Source organism: Barbatula barbatula, assembly GCF_947034865.1.
Source record: "Barbatula barbatula genome assembly, chromosome: 8".
NCBI classification, from domain to species: Eukaryota; Metazoa; Chordata; class Actinopteri; order Cypriniformes; family Nemacheilidae; genus Barbatula; species Barbatula barbatula.
In genome coordinates this window covers 6,226,211-6,246,814 of record NC_136771.1, presented here as the reverse complement: position 1 = coordinate 6,246,814, position 20,604 = coordinate 6,226,211, and the positions used below count along the sequence as shown (strand labels likewise).

Genomic DNA, 20,604 nt, shown 5'->3' with positions numbered 1-20,604 from the left:
ATGTCTACCGAGTCATTTCCTTCCTCGGAGAGTCGAGTCACAGACCGCACAGCTTGAAAAGGAAAAGAGCAAGTCTTTCACCTTATAGCTCACCGCAGGGTCATTTTGACCCGTTTGATACAGAAAAGCTTCTGATTCAGTGTCGCCCTCTCTTGGTTAACATTAGTCACTACGATCCACAATAATGAAAATGACTATCACATAGGTTTTTTTTTTCTATTTACCGGGCATCTGTTTCCACATGTCTCACATTTACATATTAACACAAACAATATAAACAAACGTAAAAACATGTCAGATTTATTCCATGCTACAAATTCTAATAAAGCATCACTTGTTGTTATTATCAGATTACATATATTAAAGCACGAAAAATTACATAAAGTATTTTGTTAGTTTATATTCACCGACTCTAGAAAACGCTGAGGTTGCCATGGTAACTGGATACTACCGAGTCCGTCGGTGATAAATGAGAGAAAAAGTACTGAAAACTGTCTAGTAGTACATAAGATTGTATTCGTTCAAATGATTTCAACGACTGGCATTATTTTGCAAAACTGACAAATAACTGTAACTTACACACGCATTCTAAAAGCAAACGGCACATCAAATCATTAACAGCCCAAATGTTATCCGTTACATTGAAATAACGTTACATACGCCTGCACGACAAAAAATCTGATTGCAACTTGCATGAAATATGTGTTGTCTATGTACATATGTACAGGTTAGTATGCATTACCTCACGTTGTAGCTCTGGCAAATGAAAACAAGCGTAAATTCAATCTCAACGCTTTAATGCTCTTTAACCTGAAGGATAGTTAAAGCATTCGCACTGGCCAATCACGACCCCGCATTAAACTACAACTCATGACAACGTGAGAGGCAATAACCAATCACAGTAATCGTTCTTGCACCGTTTGCGTCCGTTGCCCTGACTACAAGCAGGGAGCGTGCGCATACGCTTTACATTACACGCTTCCATTCATTAGCTGAAGTAACGAAAAAAGATAAAAGCAAAAATCCTGAAAATAACAAACTTGGTTTCATTTCATATGTTTGCTTCTTATTCACAATTAACATGATTCACACTACCGCTTACACTAAAGTTGAGGGTAACTTGAAATAAATCCTCTTGACCTCTCAAACCTTTTGATCTGAAATCGTATGACCAGTCGAATGGTTTTGTTGACATAGTAATTTAAATACGGTTTATGGGCATCCACGACGGCAGGCGGCCCTAAAGCGCATGAGGGCGGAGTTGACCCTCAATGAAGAATCCGCACCTCCTCCCGAACGCGCACAGCGCGATGCACCAAATCCGCTAGATTAGACGCGCAGAGCACGCACGGTAGGCGCACAGCTCCCCTGAACAAAAACTATTGTTTGCCTTCATGCATTTGTAGCGTTGTCTGTTTTCTTTAATTCAAGGACGGGTGCATGTGCGATACGAATATAGTAACAGATACATACATTTTCTTTCGCGCTCTGTTAGAAGTCATTTCCAGAGGAATATAAAGAAACTGGATGTTTTCACGGATCAGGTCCATCAAACTCCGAGGAACAACAACAACAACAACCTCATGACTCCGAAAAAGCCAGACGACGGATTTAGTCAACCAAAGTTAAAGATCGCCTTCGCACTTATTTTTATGACAGACTTTTATTGTTAATACGTGATACCCAGGACGTCATATATTTGACTAACGTTACTAAAATCACGAAGGTGCGTTTCTCAGTTATTTTATGGGCATACTCGAAATACGACTAGTGTTAACATATCGAGTTCTTTTGTTTTAACATGCAAAGACTAACATTGCATGTGAACAATATTTTAAGCTGACAAGAGACTTAGTCTTAAATTGTAACCAGAATGCAATAACGATTGCTGTTCAAACACCATACGAAGGAAATCGTCCTTTGTCAAACGCGCAGAAAGAGAAAGACGCGTGGCTATGTCTTTCTTTAATTTTCGAAAAATCTTTAAGCTGGGCGCAGACAGGAAGAAAAAACAGTATGATCACGTGCACAGAGACACGAACCCGGAGGAAATATGGGAGCTCGTGGGGGAGCTAGGGGATGGAGCCTTTGGGAAGGTGTACAAGGTAAAAGAAAGTCTTGAAAGTATTACATCTCTGATTAAGTGCTTATGTTATTGAACGGTTATTGGCAGATCCTAGTGGTTATTAAATCCATTTAATATATTTGACAAGATGTACAAAGTTACAGGAGTCTTAGTAGGTTTAAACGTCACCAGTCTGATTACGTCATCAGCCCCAAACCACTGGTTGTCATTCATATGACCTCACCTTGTAGCAAGTGTCCAGTCTGCTTCATTGTTTTCTGCTGGCTTCCTGAATGTCTGTTTTGTTACAAGAGTTTGTTTGTAAGTTGGATATATTCTATGGGCTGAAACCCCAATTGCAGTGCAAACTAAATTTTCACAATTTTGCATTGTTGCAAAGCAGCTTTACAGAAAACGCAGTGGAGCAGTAAAGAAAAACGGTGTAGAGAAAATAAATTATTTAAAATAACAACATTTAGGAACTACTAACATAAGCATAAGCACTACTAACTGAAAAGAGAGTAGTCTATACAGTTGTTTTGGGACTGTTATATTTGTAAAATATTCATATTCATCATGACATTATATGTGTCGTATAGTCACACAGCAAATAGTCTACATGCCAATATTAAAAAAAATACTAGATATCAGGTCCCTGTGTCACAAATCGATAAACATTAATTTGAAACCAATTTCAAGAAATGGATTTATATCAAAAATGTGTTGAAAAAATATTTTCAAGGTATATGCTTGTTCTAAGACCATGATACAACTTAAACATTTACGTTTACTATAACATTTGGCAGACACCTTTATCCAAAGCTGCTTGTACTGCATTAAAGGTTTGCATTTATTCAGTAACATTTAAGTGCCTTTATGTAGAAAATGAGACGACGTATAAACGCCATTTTATTCTTCTCAATTAGAGAGACAGATAAGATAAGACAAGACTGTTTTGATTTCATTTCATTCACACCCATTTTCTTCGTTTAAATTGAGATAGATTTGCTTTGGCCATATTATCATGCTGCCGGACCTCTTTCTATGACAAATTGAAAACAACCAAATTACTCTCTGTGACAAAATACAGTTTAAGGATTTTATGTTTTATTATTGCATATTTTCCTGTAATAAACCAACAGACTTTGACCTGGTTAATATTTCACTAGTGCACTACATTAAATGACATAAGATGCCACCCACATATACAAAAAACTGATACTGAGTGAATAGTTCTGTGTGATTTGTAGATTTCAATGAATGACACTAAAGGGGAGGGGCCTCGCTTAATACACAATTCCATATAATTAAAATAAAATCAATGAAGCCATAAACATATTTTCCAATAAGTCTCTCCCAAATTCATTAAACCAGATATTACATTTTTACTTTGTAAAAATAAAGGATGGATGTAAACATTACATGTTTGAGTATGTGTATTTAGTTTGCCAAATAAATAAAGCTCTTATCTTTTATAATAAAGATAACACTGTGTTAAGGTCAAAGTTTTCATTCTTATCACTACCGTGATGTTAACCAATGTGTATGCCAAAAGTGTAACTGCTAAATAGCGCTCTGGTGTTCACACACCATGAACACATATTAATGTACTGATATGTTATCTGATATATTATATAGAGGGCTTAATAGTTTCTGATTAAAATGTCCTTGTTTTTAGGCTCAGAACAAGCAAACTGGCATTTTTGCTGCTGCGAAGGTGATCGACACCAAAACTGAAGATGAACTCGAGGACTACATGGTGGAGATTGACATCCTGGCATCATGCGATCATCACAATATCGTAAAACTACTTGATGCTTTTTATTTCGAAAGCAAACTTTGGGTGAGTGTGCATTTGCATTTGTGCACTATGGACTATTTGAGCAAATTAATCTTCTTAATTTGTCTCCTAATGAATTACATGTTGACTATACAATAGTATCGGCAAAATGACAATGGAAAAGCATCAAAAGTCAAGCACTGTTTGACTTTTTGTCTCCAAGCCCTTCCTTCCTGTACTGGGGAAGTTTTAAAAAAGGTTGAAGGAGCTTGAGTATGTTTGTCGTATAGCTTGCTTTATTTGCATTTGAAACTGGTTTGTTAGGAGAAATTTACATTTCGTTCTGCTGTGAGGTTCAAATACAGGAAATTCTGAGATATGACAAAAAGAGACTTGGATTTTCGGACATTAAATTAAATCAGAAAGCCCAGCTAAAGGGTTCTCTCTTGAGCCTAAGATGATGTGTTTTCTCATGGTGAGCTCGGGTCACGAATACCTGAGGTAACGTAATACTGCCTGTTTTTCTCATGTACCTCATTGTTTACTGAACAGTGTGTGCTTGTGGAGGTGAAGAGATTTTTTTCTGACCTGTACACCAGGAAGTGCACTTATATTGCCATTGGCCATTTCCTTGTGGAGTCGCCGAAGGGGTTTTATTTTATGTGTGTTGGAAGGAATGTTACAAGTGGATTATGATCATGAGACATTTATTGCTAGAACAGATCAGGATAAAGGATTGGAACTAATAATGCTATTCAGTAATCAATATGAGGTAGCTTCCTCTAAATCCGATAAATGAATGAATGAATCTTTTATATGTTTTCTTTTCTTTCTTTACAGTTTACATATGTAGCATCTAGGGCTGTTCCACGATTAATCACATCCAAAATAAATGTTGGTGTAAATAATTTAAGGTATATTCTCAAAGATATACATGTATGTTTATAAATACAAAATTAATATGAATACTGCACCGACATATATTGTTATAAACAGTAACTTTTGTTCTGGATGTGATTAAGCACGGTTATCCATGGAACTGTCAAATACGTTATCGTTTTGGTTGGCGTTTTGTGTTCATTATAAGTGCATAGCATTTATTAAGAAATGTTAACAGTAGGAAAGGAAGTCTCCTCTTGTTTGTAAATGGACATTGTAGTTCTCTGTGTGGGTAATTGTGTTGTCACAGTCGCCAGTCTAAACCAACATCTCGCCCACAGCCCAGCAACTCGTGGCATGAATGGCATCGACTGTTCTGAACAATGCATCTGAATTTACACAATACAGTTTGGTCTTTATTGCCATTTATATGGTGCACTAGATATATGCCTTTTAAAGTGAAGCCAGCTTGTTTGTTGTTTAATCTGTTATTTAGCTGAGACTTCCAGATTGGTTTATAGTACACTTCCTAAAAGGTCAGGTATGGGCATGATGTTGAGTGTTTCTTCTGGGTCAGATTTAGGGGGGTTTGAACTTAAAACCTTTCAGTTACCATGTCAGATCCTATGATTATTACAAGGATTCGACAACTGCAATTTCTTTAAGATGTTACATCATCTGCACATTGTTTTTCTTGTTATGTTTAGCTTGTTGACTATTGAAGCTTCTTGTGTAAGCACCTCTAGCAAATCCTGCCCACCCTCTCCAGATGACCAGCCTCAGCTCTGGCACTCCACTGTCCAACTGGGCTTCACGGAAACTCTTAAGCCTGTTACGACAGAAAGGACGTGATTCTGGCATTGTGCTAATGTGTGGAAACCCTTCATCCCTCCTCATGTGCTCATGCAGGCCTTTACTGCTCGATCCTCTTATGTCATTCTCCATATTGAGACATGAAAGCCTTCGAGGCTTAGGAGCTTTTTTGACCAATCACAGCTCTAAAGTTTAACTACAATGAGCAGTCCGAGCTCTGCAATCCACCGTGAATGGCCAAAAAACACAGTCATGCCATGCAGCTTTTTTGAGTCATTGCAACTCTGCATTGCAGCTTTGTTGACCAAGAACAGACCTGCAATGTAACTCGATTGACAATCACAAATCTGCAGAGCACCTTTCACTGACCAGTCATGGGCTGGCAACCAAGGGTTTTGATCAGATGGGACCAATTTCTGGCATAAAACATTGTGGCGTATTTGTGGACTTCTGAAAGACCTTTCTAGGACGTAAGCTTTTATTGTGAGCATTAATGCTTATATTATGCATATAAAAATGAACAAGTATGTTAAATACCCCGTTGTTTTGTGAATGAATTAAGATAATCTGGCATGTATAGGGGTTTAATGTTAGGACAAAAGGATAAGTAGAACTTTTATTTTTCTACAATCTCATAATGTTGCCATTGTTCTGAGCTGGATTTGGAAAATTATTTGAAAGTTACCAAAAGTCTTGCACATTGGAACATGGTGGCTGTTGTTACACATGTGGTGTTTTGTCAACCTGTGAATGTGATGCATGTATCTGTCTGCAGATCTTGATCGAGTTTTGCGGCGGTGGAGCTGTAGATGCGGTCATGCTCGGTGAGTGCACACAAGCATTCGATATCCAATACTGGAAATTACATAGATAATTTTTTCGTTTCTCGAAAATACTAGCTTCATTTTTCAAATGGGATGAGAAGAACTAAAGGTTAAGATAAAATTCTGTGAGTATTCTAGGAAAACTGTTTGTGAATGCTTATGGCAATAGAAGTTACTCACTTCGGGTGTAAGGCACAAGCCAAGAGCATCAGAAGGTTTCTAGCGGGGTTCTTATTTTTAAAGGGATGGTTCACCCAAAAATAAAAACGACCTATATGACTTGGAATATATTTTGAGAAATGTATTGACTTGAAGGTCAATGGGGTCAATCTTCCAAATATGTTATTTTGTGTTCTGCAGAAGAAATCAAGTCATACGGGTTTGAAGTTGGCATACGGGTCAGTAAATTATTTTTGGGTGACCTGTCCTTTCAACTTTTACAGTTACCTCATAATCCAAAAGTTGAATTAAATCTGGATTTTAACATCAGCAGTTTAAAACATTTTAATGTTATAAATGTCATAATACACAAATCAGTTGTAATGAATTATTGTATCAAATTTGACATTGGTACACAATTTAAATTTTTTGTATGTTTGTGTGTGTAGAGCTTGAAAGGCCTCTAACAGAGCCACAGATTAGGGTGGTGTGTAAACAGGTGCTGGAAGCTCTGGTGTATCTCCATGACAACAAGGTCATCCACAGAGACCTGAAGGCGGGAAACATACTGATAACACTGGATGGAGACGTCAAACTGGGTGAGTCTGTGTTTGCCTTAATAGCACGATTTTACCCCACGTACTAAAAAGTGATTTTTACAAAGAGTTTTAATTTGAACAACAGCAGAGAATGAATCATAAAACTGTGATAAATTCGAGGTTATCACATGAGAATTTTTTACTTTTTCTAAATACATGTGCAAGTATAACTGTTGTATTGCTGAAAAGTGAATATGAACTTGTTTTCTTTGCAGTATTTGAGGTCTGAAAAAATACAGAGCATCTTTTATTTTTATTTTGACCTGTTTCTCCAGTTTTCATTTTCTGCAAATAAAAACAAAATATTTATATGAAATTTGGGAGAAATATTGTTTGTAGTTCACAGAATTAAACATGATCATTTTACCTTACACAGAACTAGAAATCATAAATTCAGACAACCTGTTTTGGAATTTGGAATGGTCTCTTAATGTTTCAGAGGCTGTATGTACACTTTTTTTAGCTTGTTAACTGTATGTACAGCAGGTGATATCAATTGTTACAAATTCCTTATGTGTCACGTTGTACCATTGTAGTTGTGTCTGCTATACACATCATTGAATCATGCAGGCCCTAGAAAATCTTTGAAAACAACAGTGTGCATTTCAAATACAGATGAATCTGGATGAAGGTGGAAATAGCCGTAGGCACACAATAACAAAGTGCTGAGACCGAAAGATACAGAGGGACAGTCATTTACATATCAGTAAAGCACAGCTTGAACATTCATTACATCATTGACCAAATGTAAATTCATCTGTAAAGTGCCCCTGTGTGAAGGTCGCTCTGATAATCATTGTACAACATGTACGATGTGGTACTGTATCTGTGTTACAAGCACACTTTTGCTCCGTTTTACAATCTAGTGAGCTGCAACTAATAGCGTTCTAGAAATGTTCTTTAGATGCACAACTAGTTCTTCTTAATACAAATATTTACTTCCTTTAAATATTTAATTTAATTATTATTTCTTTAAGCGTTCCACTGCCATCCACTGGTAAATATATTTGTCCAATTAACACATGCAATGCATTATGGGATGGCCTTCAAAGTTGCATTTGAATCTGTCAAAAACCTGGTATCTTATAACAGTTTTTGTGTCGGAACAGCACATATGAGAAATGTAAATGTTATGGTGTGATATTCTCAGTCAAAATATAGCTGAAATATAGCTCTCAGAGAATGTACTATTACCAGTGTCTTGAATTCTAATTACCTTTCTGTTAGCGGACTTTGGCGTTTCGGCCAAGAACACAAAGACACTCCAGCGAAGAGACTCCTTCATTGGGACCCCTTACTGGTAAGCAGAGTAAAATATCTAGATCAGGGCTGGTCAACTAGCGGCCCACGGGCCAAATGCGGCCCACCAATCATCTCAATTCAATCACCGCCTTAACATTTCAAATAAGCAGAGAGATGCTTGTGTGCTTTAAGAAATGCACGTCCTGAGACGGCAAATTTATACCAAAAGTCCAAAACGCTTCTACATTCAATATGAAAGTATTCACGCGGCTCATAATGATTGACACGTCTTGTAAAGCGATCTGATCGGTCTGTACATGAAACTTGATGTTATTTGCAACATTATAATAGTTTTTATTACCGCATTCATTATGAATGAAAAATATATTTTGACGTTCAACTGGCATCGCTTTATAAGACACCAGTTTAACGTCAAGGTGCAGGGATTCATTTTGTGCTGACTATATTAGCGTTTTTACTTTTATTAATTTTACTTTCATTATTTTAACCAAATACCTTGATAAATATGACCATTATATGACGTGTAACAGCAAGATAAACAGTATAAAAGGAACAAAATACAATAAAAAACAGAAATACAAAATAAGGAATGATGATATGGTAAAAAAAGTTGCCTGCATCCTATTTATACTTTTGGAATCTGGCGCTCAAAGAAAAGTAGTTGGAGACCCCTGATCTCGATTAAATAAATCCATCAGTTCTCACACACATGGACATTGCTTATTGATATTTCTCTTCTCTTTCTCAGGATGGCGCCAGAGGTGGTGATGTGCGAGACATCTAAGGACAGGCCGTATGACTATAAGGCTGATATTTGGTCTCTGGGGGTCACTCTAATCGAGTTGGCCCAGATCGAACCGCCCAACCACGAGATGAACCCGATGAGAGTGCTGCTAAAGATCGCCAAAGCTGATCCGCCTACTTTACAACAGCCTTCAAAATGGTACAGGATGAAGAGATTTTAATAGAAGTTTTATATATTATTAACTTTTTGAGACCTGTTAAACTTTCAAGTACTTAACAATCTGTCTGTTTTTCCGCAGGTCGGCCGAGTTCAACGACTTCCTGAAGCACTCGCTGGATAAGAACGTAGACAACAGGTGGAGCACCGCGCAGCTTCTGCAGGTGAACTGAGGCGTTCTTTATTCCAAACCGAGACTCCGGGACCCATCGCTCTTAAAGGGCCTTTTTGTTTTTGTTACGCACTGCTGTGCGAACAGCTGCTGCTCCAGGTGGCCGATTCAATTGACAGCTGTTTGTCAGCGTCATGCACTTTCCGCTCCAGGTCCGACGTCAGCAAAGGAGATTTTCTAGCCGAGGCTTTAAGTAGCTCAGCCTAGCACTAATTTCACACACACATATGTTTACATGCTCTAGGAGAGATTCCACTTTGAATGAGTCTGAATGGGGTTGAAACTACAGAAAACAAATTTTCCACCAATTAAACTGATAATATCAAAGAAACTGCATATCCTCAGACCAGCTTTTGACTGTCTGCAGCAGGTGTCAAAGCTCAAGGTAAGAATTTGAGATATGACAGGGACGTTGGTCGTGTGCTTCTCTTGTTGTTTACCTCATACATCACTGGTTCTTTTTTAAAATATGAATTTGTCCGGCTAATATGTCTGGTGAAATTTTAAATTGTTTTTAGAGAGTTAAATCGGTAAATAAAATTGACAGCTGAGGTATATTACAGTATTTCTGGACAAAATATGTTTGATTTAGACATTCTCTGGCCTGGTTTATGTACCTATACTAGCTGAGTTTATTGAAAAACACCAAAGTTGTATTAATGTCATTTATCCTGTATTTTTTTACTTTATTTTCATTTCGCATATTTAGTTTTTTTAAATTTAAATTTTAACATTGCATATTGTTTCAAAGCAGCTTTAAGGGAAATCATGGTAATCTGAATGACTCCATTGGATGAATAAATGTATTATGTAGCAAAACACAATATACATGTTAAGCGTATTAAGCAAGGTTGATACCAAAACAAGAACATCTGAACTTTAATTTAAAATATGGCAGTAATTTCTCATTTTATCATTGCATGTTTCAAAACCTTTGCATTTACTGTCATTTGTGTTTTATGTGTATTGGTGTATGCATGTGTAATTCAATATAAAAAATAAAACATCTTATGCCCTCATCTGTATAGCACCCATTTGTGAGTAGAGTGACTGACAACAGGCCACTGAGGGAGCTCATCGCCGAGGCCAAAGCGGAAGTCACTGAGGAGATAGAGGAGGTAAAGGAGGAAGGGGAGGAGGAAGACCATGAAGGAAACCAGGTAAAAAAATTATATTAACCATTCTACAGGTACTACGTATTGTATAGAAGTTGTTTTATTAAAACGGGAAGCATGAAGTTATTCATATCATTTTGTTTTACGGTATTATGTGTTTTTTAGTTTTTTACACTTGCTAATATGTAATGTTTTTTCCATCAGCACCTTCCTGGACACAAGCGTGCGCCATCTGACGCTAGCGTCGGAAGCTCTGAGGATGAAAAGCTTCCACAATCGCCGTCCATCTTGGAGTCTGTTCCTGAAAAGATAGAGGAAATAGCTACTCCTAAATCACCGGTTGACAGTGTTATAACCGGAAAAACAAGGGAAGAAAAGGAAACTGTGAAAGTGGAGGAGAACCACATCCACGATGCAACCGCCCCTGAAGATGATGGACAAACTGTAGAAGTATCTCCAAAGGAATCGGAAGAACCTAAAACTGATGAACCGGAGATTGTTCCTTCAGATACTCCAGCGGACACGGTAGTCCAAGCGGAGGAAACACCAGCCAAACCTAATCGAGACAAGCAGGAGGAGGAGGTGAAAGTGGAGCCGACAGATTTGCGGGAAGATCAAAAAGAAGCTGAAGCAGTTGAACACAAAAAGCCAATGGACAATGGTGAACTCCGAAAGGAAGAAGTGCCTACAGCAGACGTTACCAGTTTGGAGAAACCCACGGAGGAGACCACTAAACCAGACGTGGTCATCAAGGCTGTAGCTGATGTGCCTGCCGTGACCTCTCTTATGAAAGAAGAAGAGAAGGTAGAGGAAAAGGAGAAACCTGCGTCGCTGGTGGATCAAGAAACTCCAGTCAGGCGAAGGTACGTGAAAAAGGAGGACTCCGATTCAGGAATTAGTTCTACAGCTGATAGTAGCAGCATAGACTTGAACTTATCCATATCCAGCTTTATGAGCAAAGCCAAGGCATCTGGATCCACCTCTCAACAGGTGAGAAACATTTTCTGAAGACTATGGCAATGATTTCGCAATCGATCAATCATTCTTTTAGTTGTTATTAGCAGACTTGCCTTGTGTAATAAATAATGCTTAAATGTGTTTAAGGATAATAAGAGGCAGAAAAAGACTCTGAAGAAGACTCGTAAGTTCATGGTGGACGGTGTGGAGGTCAGCGTGACAACATCTAAGATCATCACAGACAATGACACTAAAAGCGAGGAGATGAGGTTCCTCAGGTGAGCCATAAGCTGTTTGTCTCATATTGGCTGCAGACTTCAAGTCTGGATTTATCTATTCTATTGTTTTTTGTTTGTTGTAAAGGCAGCCAGGTATTTGATAGTCAGTGGTAGTGGTCAACCGATATGGGTGTTTTAATGGCCGATGTCAATACAGATATTTAGAAAGAACTGTGGCCGATAAGAAGCCGTTATAATACAAATGCAATTAAATGAGTGAATGAAAGACATACAAAAAATTGGTGAAACTAAATTAACAATTATTGTGTATTTAATGCCTATTTAGTAACACACTTTGTCACATAAAAAGGTCCACACATGACATCATTTTAATTGTGAGCAGCTAAACATGGCTTAATGTTAATAAAATGGCAATATAAACATGTTAATGATACTTGCAATACAATTTCACCATCCACCTTAAAAGACCCATTTTACTGTGCTCAAGTGTCAAATGCCTTACGTCTTAATGGCATTTTTATGATTAAAATGATTATTTGCTGTATGGTGGGCAAACAGAAAAAAATATTGTCCATTTAAAAAAATATATTGGAAGATGCCGATAATAAAACAACTTCCAAATATCTGCTAATATATCGGTCTATCACTTTTCAGTGGGTTTGCAACAATCTGGTCGATATAAACAGGGAGGGGCAATGTTTTAAAACTGCACATTGACCAAAGGTTTCCTGTCTAGATTTTTTATTAGTGATTGTGGTCCTAGCTTGTTTCAACAGCAGATGCGCTGAAATCTCGGGAACGGGAAGACAGACTGGTACTAACACTTCCTGTTCCTGTCAGGCAGTGGGAGTACATCCTGTCAGGCTGGATTGTGTGTTATCCTTAAAAGCCCTCTTGTATTTTTCACAGTATTCTTTTATCATTTGCTCAACATCATGTCATCCAAAACCTGTATGACTTTCTTTTTTCTGCAGAACACAAAAGATATTTTGAAGAATGTTGTTAACCAAACATCATTGGCCCCATTGACTTTTCTCAAAATATCTTCTTTTGTGTTCCACAGAAGAAATAGTCATGTACAGGTTTTGAACGAAATGAGGTCGAATTAATGATGACAGGTCAGGGCCCAGGGTCACAATAGATCAGTGCAAAACGGCCGCTGTGTGTTTGTGTTGCAGACGTCAGGAGCTGAGAGAACTCAGACTTCTGCAGAAAGAGGAGCAGAGAGCTCAGCAGCAACTCAGCAATAAACTCCAGCAACAGAGAGAGCAGATCTACAGACGCTTCGAACAGGAAGTCACGGTGAGACAAATGACTGCATTCCACAGATGGGACGATTAGATTATTATGTTTGAGATAACAGCCCTTGTTGACACCTGTTGAGTCACATCCAGAATACACAATAAAGGTCTTCGTCAATAAGTATAATATTAAGAATGAAAGTCTGTCTTTTTCGTAATGTTCAGCTATGACGATTGTTTTGTGTCATAGCAAATAATAAGTCTGACTTGTATTATTTTATGTTTTGCTCAAAATATTGTGATACTGTCGTAACCGTGAACCCAATGTCGTGTCCTATAAAATACAGGTGATGTACTGTCTGTATCTTCATTTGCTGCAGGGACGTTGCTTTAAATATAATTTTATTTTAATCTTTTACCATAAACAATTATATTAGCATCCTCACAATCGGACGATAATGTTGTTTATCCTGCGCTCGCCACTGCAGTTTCACAATTTAAATGCACGAGCCCTTTAATTACAGGGATGTTTAGTGAAAGGTAAAAAGTCAGTATTGTTCCTATGTATTATTATTGTAGATCTTTGTGTATAGGACTTCGCTATTCTCTTAAATTGAGAAAAAAATGTATCTTTAGTGTTACCTTTATAGTTATTCTTGGTGTGAACAGGTCTTACCCTTTAAATCACAGCATCGCTATGCTCATTAAAGCACAGCTGCAAAAATATCAAAGCTAAAAAATACAAGAAAAGATGCAGGTGAACTGATTGACCTCACTAATCCATCCAACAACAAACCAGTCGATCATGCTGACATTATTTTAGTTTTTTTTAACATTTTCAAAGGTTGTTTGCTTTTGATCTATACATTGCTTTGCCCTACAAGTAATTACATCAAACCCGGAAATACTGAGAACAGTGATCGAATGCTTAATAACGGACTTATCTTCGGAGCATGTAATCTGTGTCAGACTGGTAATGAAGGCCACTGTTCTAAACCGCCAGGGATTTTTGTCCCTGGTCAAAAGTGGTTTTAGTCTATTCTATTCTAATCGCTAATCCTGCTGTTTCCCTTAAACGTTGGATTATGTCATCAATCAAGTCTCTTTTCACTACTTTATCAGTTGGTTCTGTAGGGTTAGCTCCAGATCTGTAATTCTTCTGTAATTATTGTGTTTTTTTGTGTTTCTAGAGTAAGAAGCGTCAGTATGATACGGAGGTGGAGAATCTGGAACGGCAGCAGAAACAGACAATCGAGCGTCTGGAGCAGGAGCACACGGATCGTCTCCGAGACGAGGCCAAACGAATCAAAGCTGAGCAGGAGAAGGAGCTCTCCAAGTTCCAGAACATGCTAAAGAATCGCAAGAAGGAGGTACAGAATTGTTTACAAATATATAAGAAAAACTTGTTTTCGCACTTTTGTTTGTATGTCAAACTACAAACTACAGCAACGTATTTGCAAATATGCAAAAAGGTTCAAATGTTTATATAGCTTTGAAAAGATGGAGTATTGTGAGTATCATTTACGCTGGTATTGTGTTGTTTAGAAATTAATGAAATTGTTTTCTTTGCGGTGTTTGAGGTCTGCAAACATTGCGTCATTTTTGTTGTCGTGACCTTTTATTTGATTTCGCGTTTTCTGCAAATAAACGCAAATTATCTTTTTTATTTGAATATTAGAAGAAATGTTGTCAGTAGTTTACAGAATAAAATAATTTTTTTTATTACCTAACCATATACCTATAAATTGTTAATGTAAAACAACTGAAAATTCTTGGAGTGGTCTTTTCAGTTTCTTAGAGCAGTATTGATAGTCAAGGTTTCTTGCCAAAATTAAGTCACAGTTTTGTGTATTTGTCTTTCTGTAACTTGGTAGAGCATTCTGTTAGTAAAGTTGCTGAAAACAACTTTTTTTTTTTTAAATATACTCCAATTATTATTATTATGTTTCCTCTCTGATATTTGTTTTCGGGGAGTGCAGGAGCTATCGCCCAAACATGTGAGAAATTCCATCCTGAAACACATTAGGGAAGATCTAATCCAACCCGTTTGCGAGGAGGTAACATCAAGACTCAAAAATAATTCTTCCTGACTGTTTTTCACTTGATTCTTCAGGTTTTGGGCACTTTTCTCCCAAGTTTCTGTTTCTGCTGTGTTTTGTTTCACTAGGCCTTATCTGTAATTCTTGTCTTACCTCTTTGATTGTGCACATCACACACTTGACTTGAGTGCAAAAGGGACACAGTTCTTGTGGTTTGGTCCATGTCACACAAGCACACTTAGCACGCGTTGATTTGTTCATGTTTGTATGTGGGGTTTCCGTATGGTTTAGGAGAACAACCCCGGTTTCCTTCCAGCTGGCTGATATCATCCTGCTGTGTGTGTTTGTAGGAGCAGGAGTTTCTCCAGAAGCAGCAGCAGGATCTGGACAGCGCTCTGAAGAAGATCATACAGCAACACAAACATGAGCTGGCCACCATCGAGAGAGACTGCCTTAACCACAAACAGCAGCTACTTAGAGGTAAGACGTTGTTCTCACACAGATCGCAATAGGAAGAGTTGTTGTTGTTCACTATCACTGCCACCCACCTGCTTATTTATTGCTTTTCGTAGCCTCAGCATTCCAGAAACTAATTACAGAATTAGTTTCAGAAACTCAAGTCATTTTCACTGAAACAACAGACTTGTTTATTTTCTCTAGAGAATATAGCCTTAGGTGCTGAAATGGCGTTAAGAATGAAACATAAGATAAATAAACAGATTTTCACTGAAACAGGCAAAAATTGAGTGGCTCCTCCCACTTTTAAAATAGCGTTTAGTTTACCTCACAGCCTGGAATATGATGAGACTTCAGAATTATTAAGAATGAATGCAATTACTTGTTTTCGTAGGATATTCAAGTAATATATTTATCTATATATATCTATATATAGACGAGTCTCTGTCTTTGATTCGATTGGTTCTTCATTCTCTATAGCGCGAGAGGCCGCGATGTGGGAGCTTGAAGAGCGCCACCTACAGGAGAAACACCAGCTGTACAAACAACAGCTTAAAGACCAGTACTTCATGCAAAGACACCAGCTGCTCAAAAGACACGAGAAGGTTAGATTATAACCCAACCCAAACTTTATTGAATTATCAGAATGTTCAAGTAAAACTTTAAATATAGAAGAAACTCTGACTATTACACAACAAAGTATAAAAATAGTGTTATTATGCTTACTGTGCTCAGGAAATGGAGCAGATGCACAGGTATAACCAGCGTTTGATAGAAGAGATGAAAAACAAACAGACTCAGGAGAGGACCAGGTTGCCTAAGATTCAGCGCAGTGATGCCAAGACCCGCATGGCCATGTTCAAAAAGAGTCTCCGTATAAGCACCACAGCGGTCACTCCTGACCTCGAGAGAGAGAAAGTCAAACAGGTCAGGACAGAAATGAATGATTGGCCAAGTGATTGTTCCTGCCAGCATTAGGCTTTTAGAACCAAATTGTTGTTTCACAGAAATGTGCTTAATGTAGTCAGGATAGTAAGTTTGTTTGTTGTGTGTGTGGTTGATGAGCAGTTTGCAGCACAAGAGGAGAAACGGCAAAAGAACGAGAGGCTTCATCAACAGCAGAAACATGAGAATCAGATGAGGGATCTACAGACACATTGTGACGTCAATGTCAGAGAACTCCAGCAGTTACAGGTACAGTACAGCACAGCACATTTCACAACTTTCATAACGCGCTCAAATAGGCAGTGATGCGCATGCAGTGCCACACTCCCGTCGGCTCTGCATTGAGATGAAAATATTTCAACTCTTAAGAATGTCTCTCGCGCACTGCAGGTCATGTGACAAGAACCAACCAGCCAATACAGACAAGCTCAGTGAAGGTGGAGACGCAGATGAATTCAGCATAAATAAATCTTGTAGCATCAAATTGTGATGAGGATTATTACATTTGTCAATTGTTGAAGTTTGTATGTAAAATAGCATTTAGTGCTCAAACATGTACAGGCTCAAACATTTAAAACTGGATGTAATCGTGTGTGTGTGTGTTTCAGAATGAGAAATGCCATCTGCTCATCGAGCACGAGACTCAGAAGCTGAAGGAACTGGACGAGGAACACAGTGCAGAACTCAAGGACTGGAGAGAGAAACTCAGACCGCGCAAGAAGGTACCACCCCTAATCTAAGATCACTGGCAGGGCCGCTGCTAGCCATTTTGGTGCCCTAAGCATAATTCCATTATGATGCCCCCCCCTTAATGGTGCAAACTTTTTTTTCAGTAAACAGAATAGCAAAACAAAAAACTATCAATGTTTAACAATAAAATCTCAATTCAGATTGCAAGCTGCACCGAAATTAAAGTTAATCGCCCGAGCTTCGAACCGACGTCGGAGCGCTCTAACGAGGAGGCTAAAGCGTCTATATTGGTTGGGTAGTGAGGTTTACACACTGCATAGCTCTTCACTAGCTGGCCTCTGTTACACAATTTCGACGCGCATTACGATCAGTAGCAGCACATTTCCCGAATTTAATTTGATTAAACATGGACTTACCTGCAAGTGATGCACAGGCATCATCTCGCAGTTTCTTCTTCTTTTTTTTTCTCTGATCCTGACTCCTGCTGTCTTTTCGGGGCCATTTCCAAATAAATTGCCTAGGCTACCGTCTGTCAAACTGCGTCAGGCGCACGTGCGATCAACCGGCACTGCCGCACGGACCGTACATGGGCGGGTGGTGGTGTGTTTGGGGTGATATGGGATTGTTCGGCTGTTTTTTTTTACATATACATGGCTAAAATATGCCTGCCTAATTATTTTTCTATAGCCCATTGAAATAATATTAGATTAAATTTTTTTTTCATCAGGCTATTTTTGGTGCCCCCTCAGCACTTGGTGCCCTACGCACAGTGCGTGATTCGCATGGTGGGAGCGGCGGCGCTGATTACTGGTCTACTTATTTTCGTTGCACCATCAATTTTGTACTTTCTACAGGAAAGAGTACACATTTTTATACAATGTCTTTTATTTCAGTATTTTACTTTGGATTGATTTTATTATATAAACGAAGTGATAAATTGAAAAAAACATGCAAGTCTGAGTTTTTAAGGGAAATAACTCTCACATACCAGAAGGTGGCAGTAGTCTGTATTCATCATCCTCTACTGGGGATATGAAACTTGTGAACAAAGGTGTATGTGCAGAACACACCAGCTGTTCGTTTCTGAGCATTGGGGTCTGTCCGAGGCTTAACCAGTGATGACATCATCATGTGGTCAAGATGGATTGCTCCCCCCTCCGTGCCAATCTAATTGGTTTCCAGTTTTGTTCCATTTAACTATAAATAAATAAGTATGAGAGTGACAAAGGGGACCTGCGCCTGCCATGACATTGTAACGTGTTCAAAAACTGTACCGGACTGCTGCATCATCTCTCATCCAATCAGATTTGAGGACCAGAATGAACTGTTGTATAACATGAAATGTTATACGTTTTCTTATGGCGGTTAATGTGTCTCAATCTCTCTGTGCAGGCCCTCGAGGATGAGTTTGCCCGTAAGATACAGGAACAGGAAGTCTTCTTTAAAATGAGCGGCGAGTCTACGTGCCTAAACCCCTCAAGCCAGAGCCGAATCTCAAAGTTCTACCCTGTACCGACTGTCCACTCCACAGGGTTTTAAAAAAGAAACACGCACAACTGCAGAAACATCTCGCCACTACATATGTGCACTTCATATGTGCGCGCACATGATTGAACCTCTGCTGCCTTTTAGTATCACAATTAAATGTGGAGTCGCTCTGTGATAAGTGAGAGAGAGCACAAAATATGGGTTTGATTTTAATTTAATATTTCAATAGTGGATTTTCAGTTTGATGTCACTACACGATGAGTGGGTTGAATTAAGTTTGTATTCCACTAAATGACGTCATGCCAGTAAATTAATTTCGTTATTTGTGGTTATCAACGGCATGTTTTAACTTGTTTTTTTTTAAGATGGAATGACTGTTCAGCTCCAAGCTAAATTGCTTGCACTACAGGAGTCGATGTTTGATATCAGTGAAGGAGACGGACAAGCCAAGGGTTTTAATATTAAAATCAATCAGAAGAATAAAACGCACATCGATTCCGACAATTAAACATTTATAAAAGTAACACTAAGCTGTTTCGTAGTGGCAGTCCACATATTTGTTTTGGTTAATAATTTAAGCAAATTTAAATGGCACATTCTGGTTAGATTTTTTGGAAATGTCATATAAATATTACAGCATTTACTTGTCTATCATATAGCAGCCATTTTTCAAGGTATTTTGGCATATCAGCCACACTGTATGCAACATCTCTGGCATCACTGTGGTATGAAAAGTGCTCTTCGTGCCTGAACTGCTATGCAATGTGAAAATGTAGCCAAATGAAACCATCTCAGCTTTTTTAGCTAACCTCATAACAAGTTCAAAGTTCGCTTTGAACTTAATGGCGTGATTATTTCTTGCTCGATAACCTGCGAGTTATTATCATGTTCTTGTGTACTTTCAGTAAAATTGTATAGAGGATTACTAATCCTTATAACCCTGTTTAGATGAATCGAGGCAGGTGTTCTTTTATCATATTGTATATTTTAGCATGTGATTTTGTTTTATTTTGTAATAGATTTCTTGTTGCATGTTGACCGAACTTCCACATGACATTTGTGGTGTAGTACATCTGTGGAAAAAAGGATTACTTAAATGAATGAAAACAATAGGCTCCTTTAGTCCTAGTGATCATGTCATGGATGTGGAAAGCAGTGTTCATATTCACAATAGATTGTGCTGTAAGGTTAGAGTCGGATGGGCGTTCGGAGTGCTGTGCACCTTCTGATGAAAGGTTCCTGTCGTGCCTGTGTTTGCATTTTCATACATGTGTGTTTTGTCCATGTCATTATTTAAAGCACTCTCAACATGTGAGATCAAGTTAGCAGCATAACAATGTGAAAAATACTGTGTTTGTGTAAAAAATCTAAAAGCTGTGATTGAGAACATTAAAACATTTGTGTGAATAATATTGTAGTTCTCGTTCTTTTTCATCATGTATCTTTGTAAATATTTATAGAGAATGATATCGATTTAAGTGACCATTGTGTGTAAGATGGAGGATCTAATGACAGAAATGCAATAAAATACAAATAATGATTTCTTCGGAGATGAAAAAAAAACATTACATAATGAACAGTTATGTTTTTATTACCTTCGCGGGTCCCCTTACATGGAATTCACCATGTTGTTTTTTACAATAGCCCTAAACGGACAAACTGCTCCATAGAGCGTTTTGTATATACGTTATCTTCTTCAGCAAAGAAGCGAAACCGTGACGACATCTTAGTTCTGTGTCAGCCACCGTAGTGCTTAGATAGGAGGGGGGAGTGAGCCGTTGGTTGCAATTCGCAACCTCACCACTAGATGAACAAATTCACCGACTGTTCTTTAAAGCAGCTCTGGAAGTAGAGTTTTTAAAAAAATCTTTATTTATGAAATCATCTTTCAACTCATTTTGGTTTGAATTTCGTAGTAC

General features: G+C 38.1%; 1 protein-coding gene across 2 annotated transcripts; it reads left to right on the top strand.

Annotated features, from left to right (window-relative positions):
• Positions 1-1,300: 1,300 nt before the first annotated feature.
• slkb (STE20-like kinase b) lies at positions 1,301-20,090 on the top strand. 2 transcript variants are annotated; one of them, XM_079462036.1, is made up of 20 exons: positions 1,301-1,351; positions 1,496-2,105; positions 3,744-3,908; positions 6,313-6,361; positions 6,970-7,119; positions 8,347-8,419; positions 9,131-9,325; positions 9,426-9,507; positions 10,544-10,675; positions 10,835-11,620; positions 11,735-11,865; positions 13,005-13,128; positions 14,258-14,437; positions 15,047-15,124; positions 15,457-15,586; positions 16,043-16,167; positions 16,298-16,489; positions 16,631-16,756; positions 17,116-17,229; positions 18,590-20,090. In XM_079462036.1, exons 2-20 carry the CDS (start codon positions 1,956-1,958, stop codon positions 18,734-18,736), a joined length of 3,129 nt encoding a protein of 1,042 aa, XP_079318162.1. In that variant the 5' UTR covers positions 1,301-1,351; positions 1,496-1,955; the 3' UTR covers positions 18,737-20,090. The 2 variants fall into 2 exon arrangements, with proteins under 2 accessions (XP_079318162.1, XP_079318163.1); XM_079462037.1 differs by lacking the exon at positions 15,047-15,124.
• Positions 20,091-20,604: the final 514 nt, after the last annotated feature.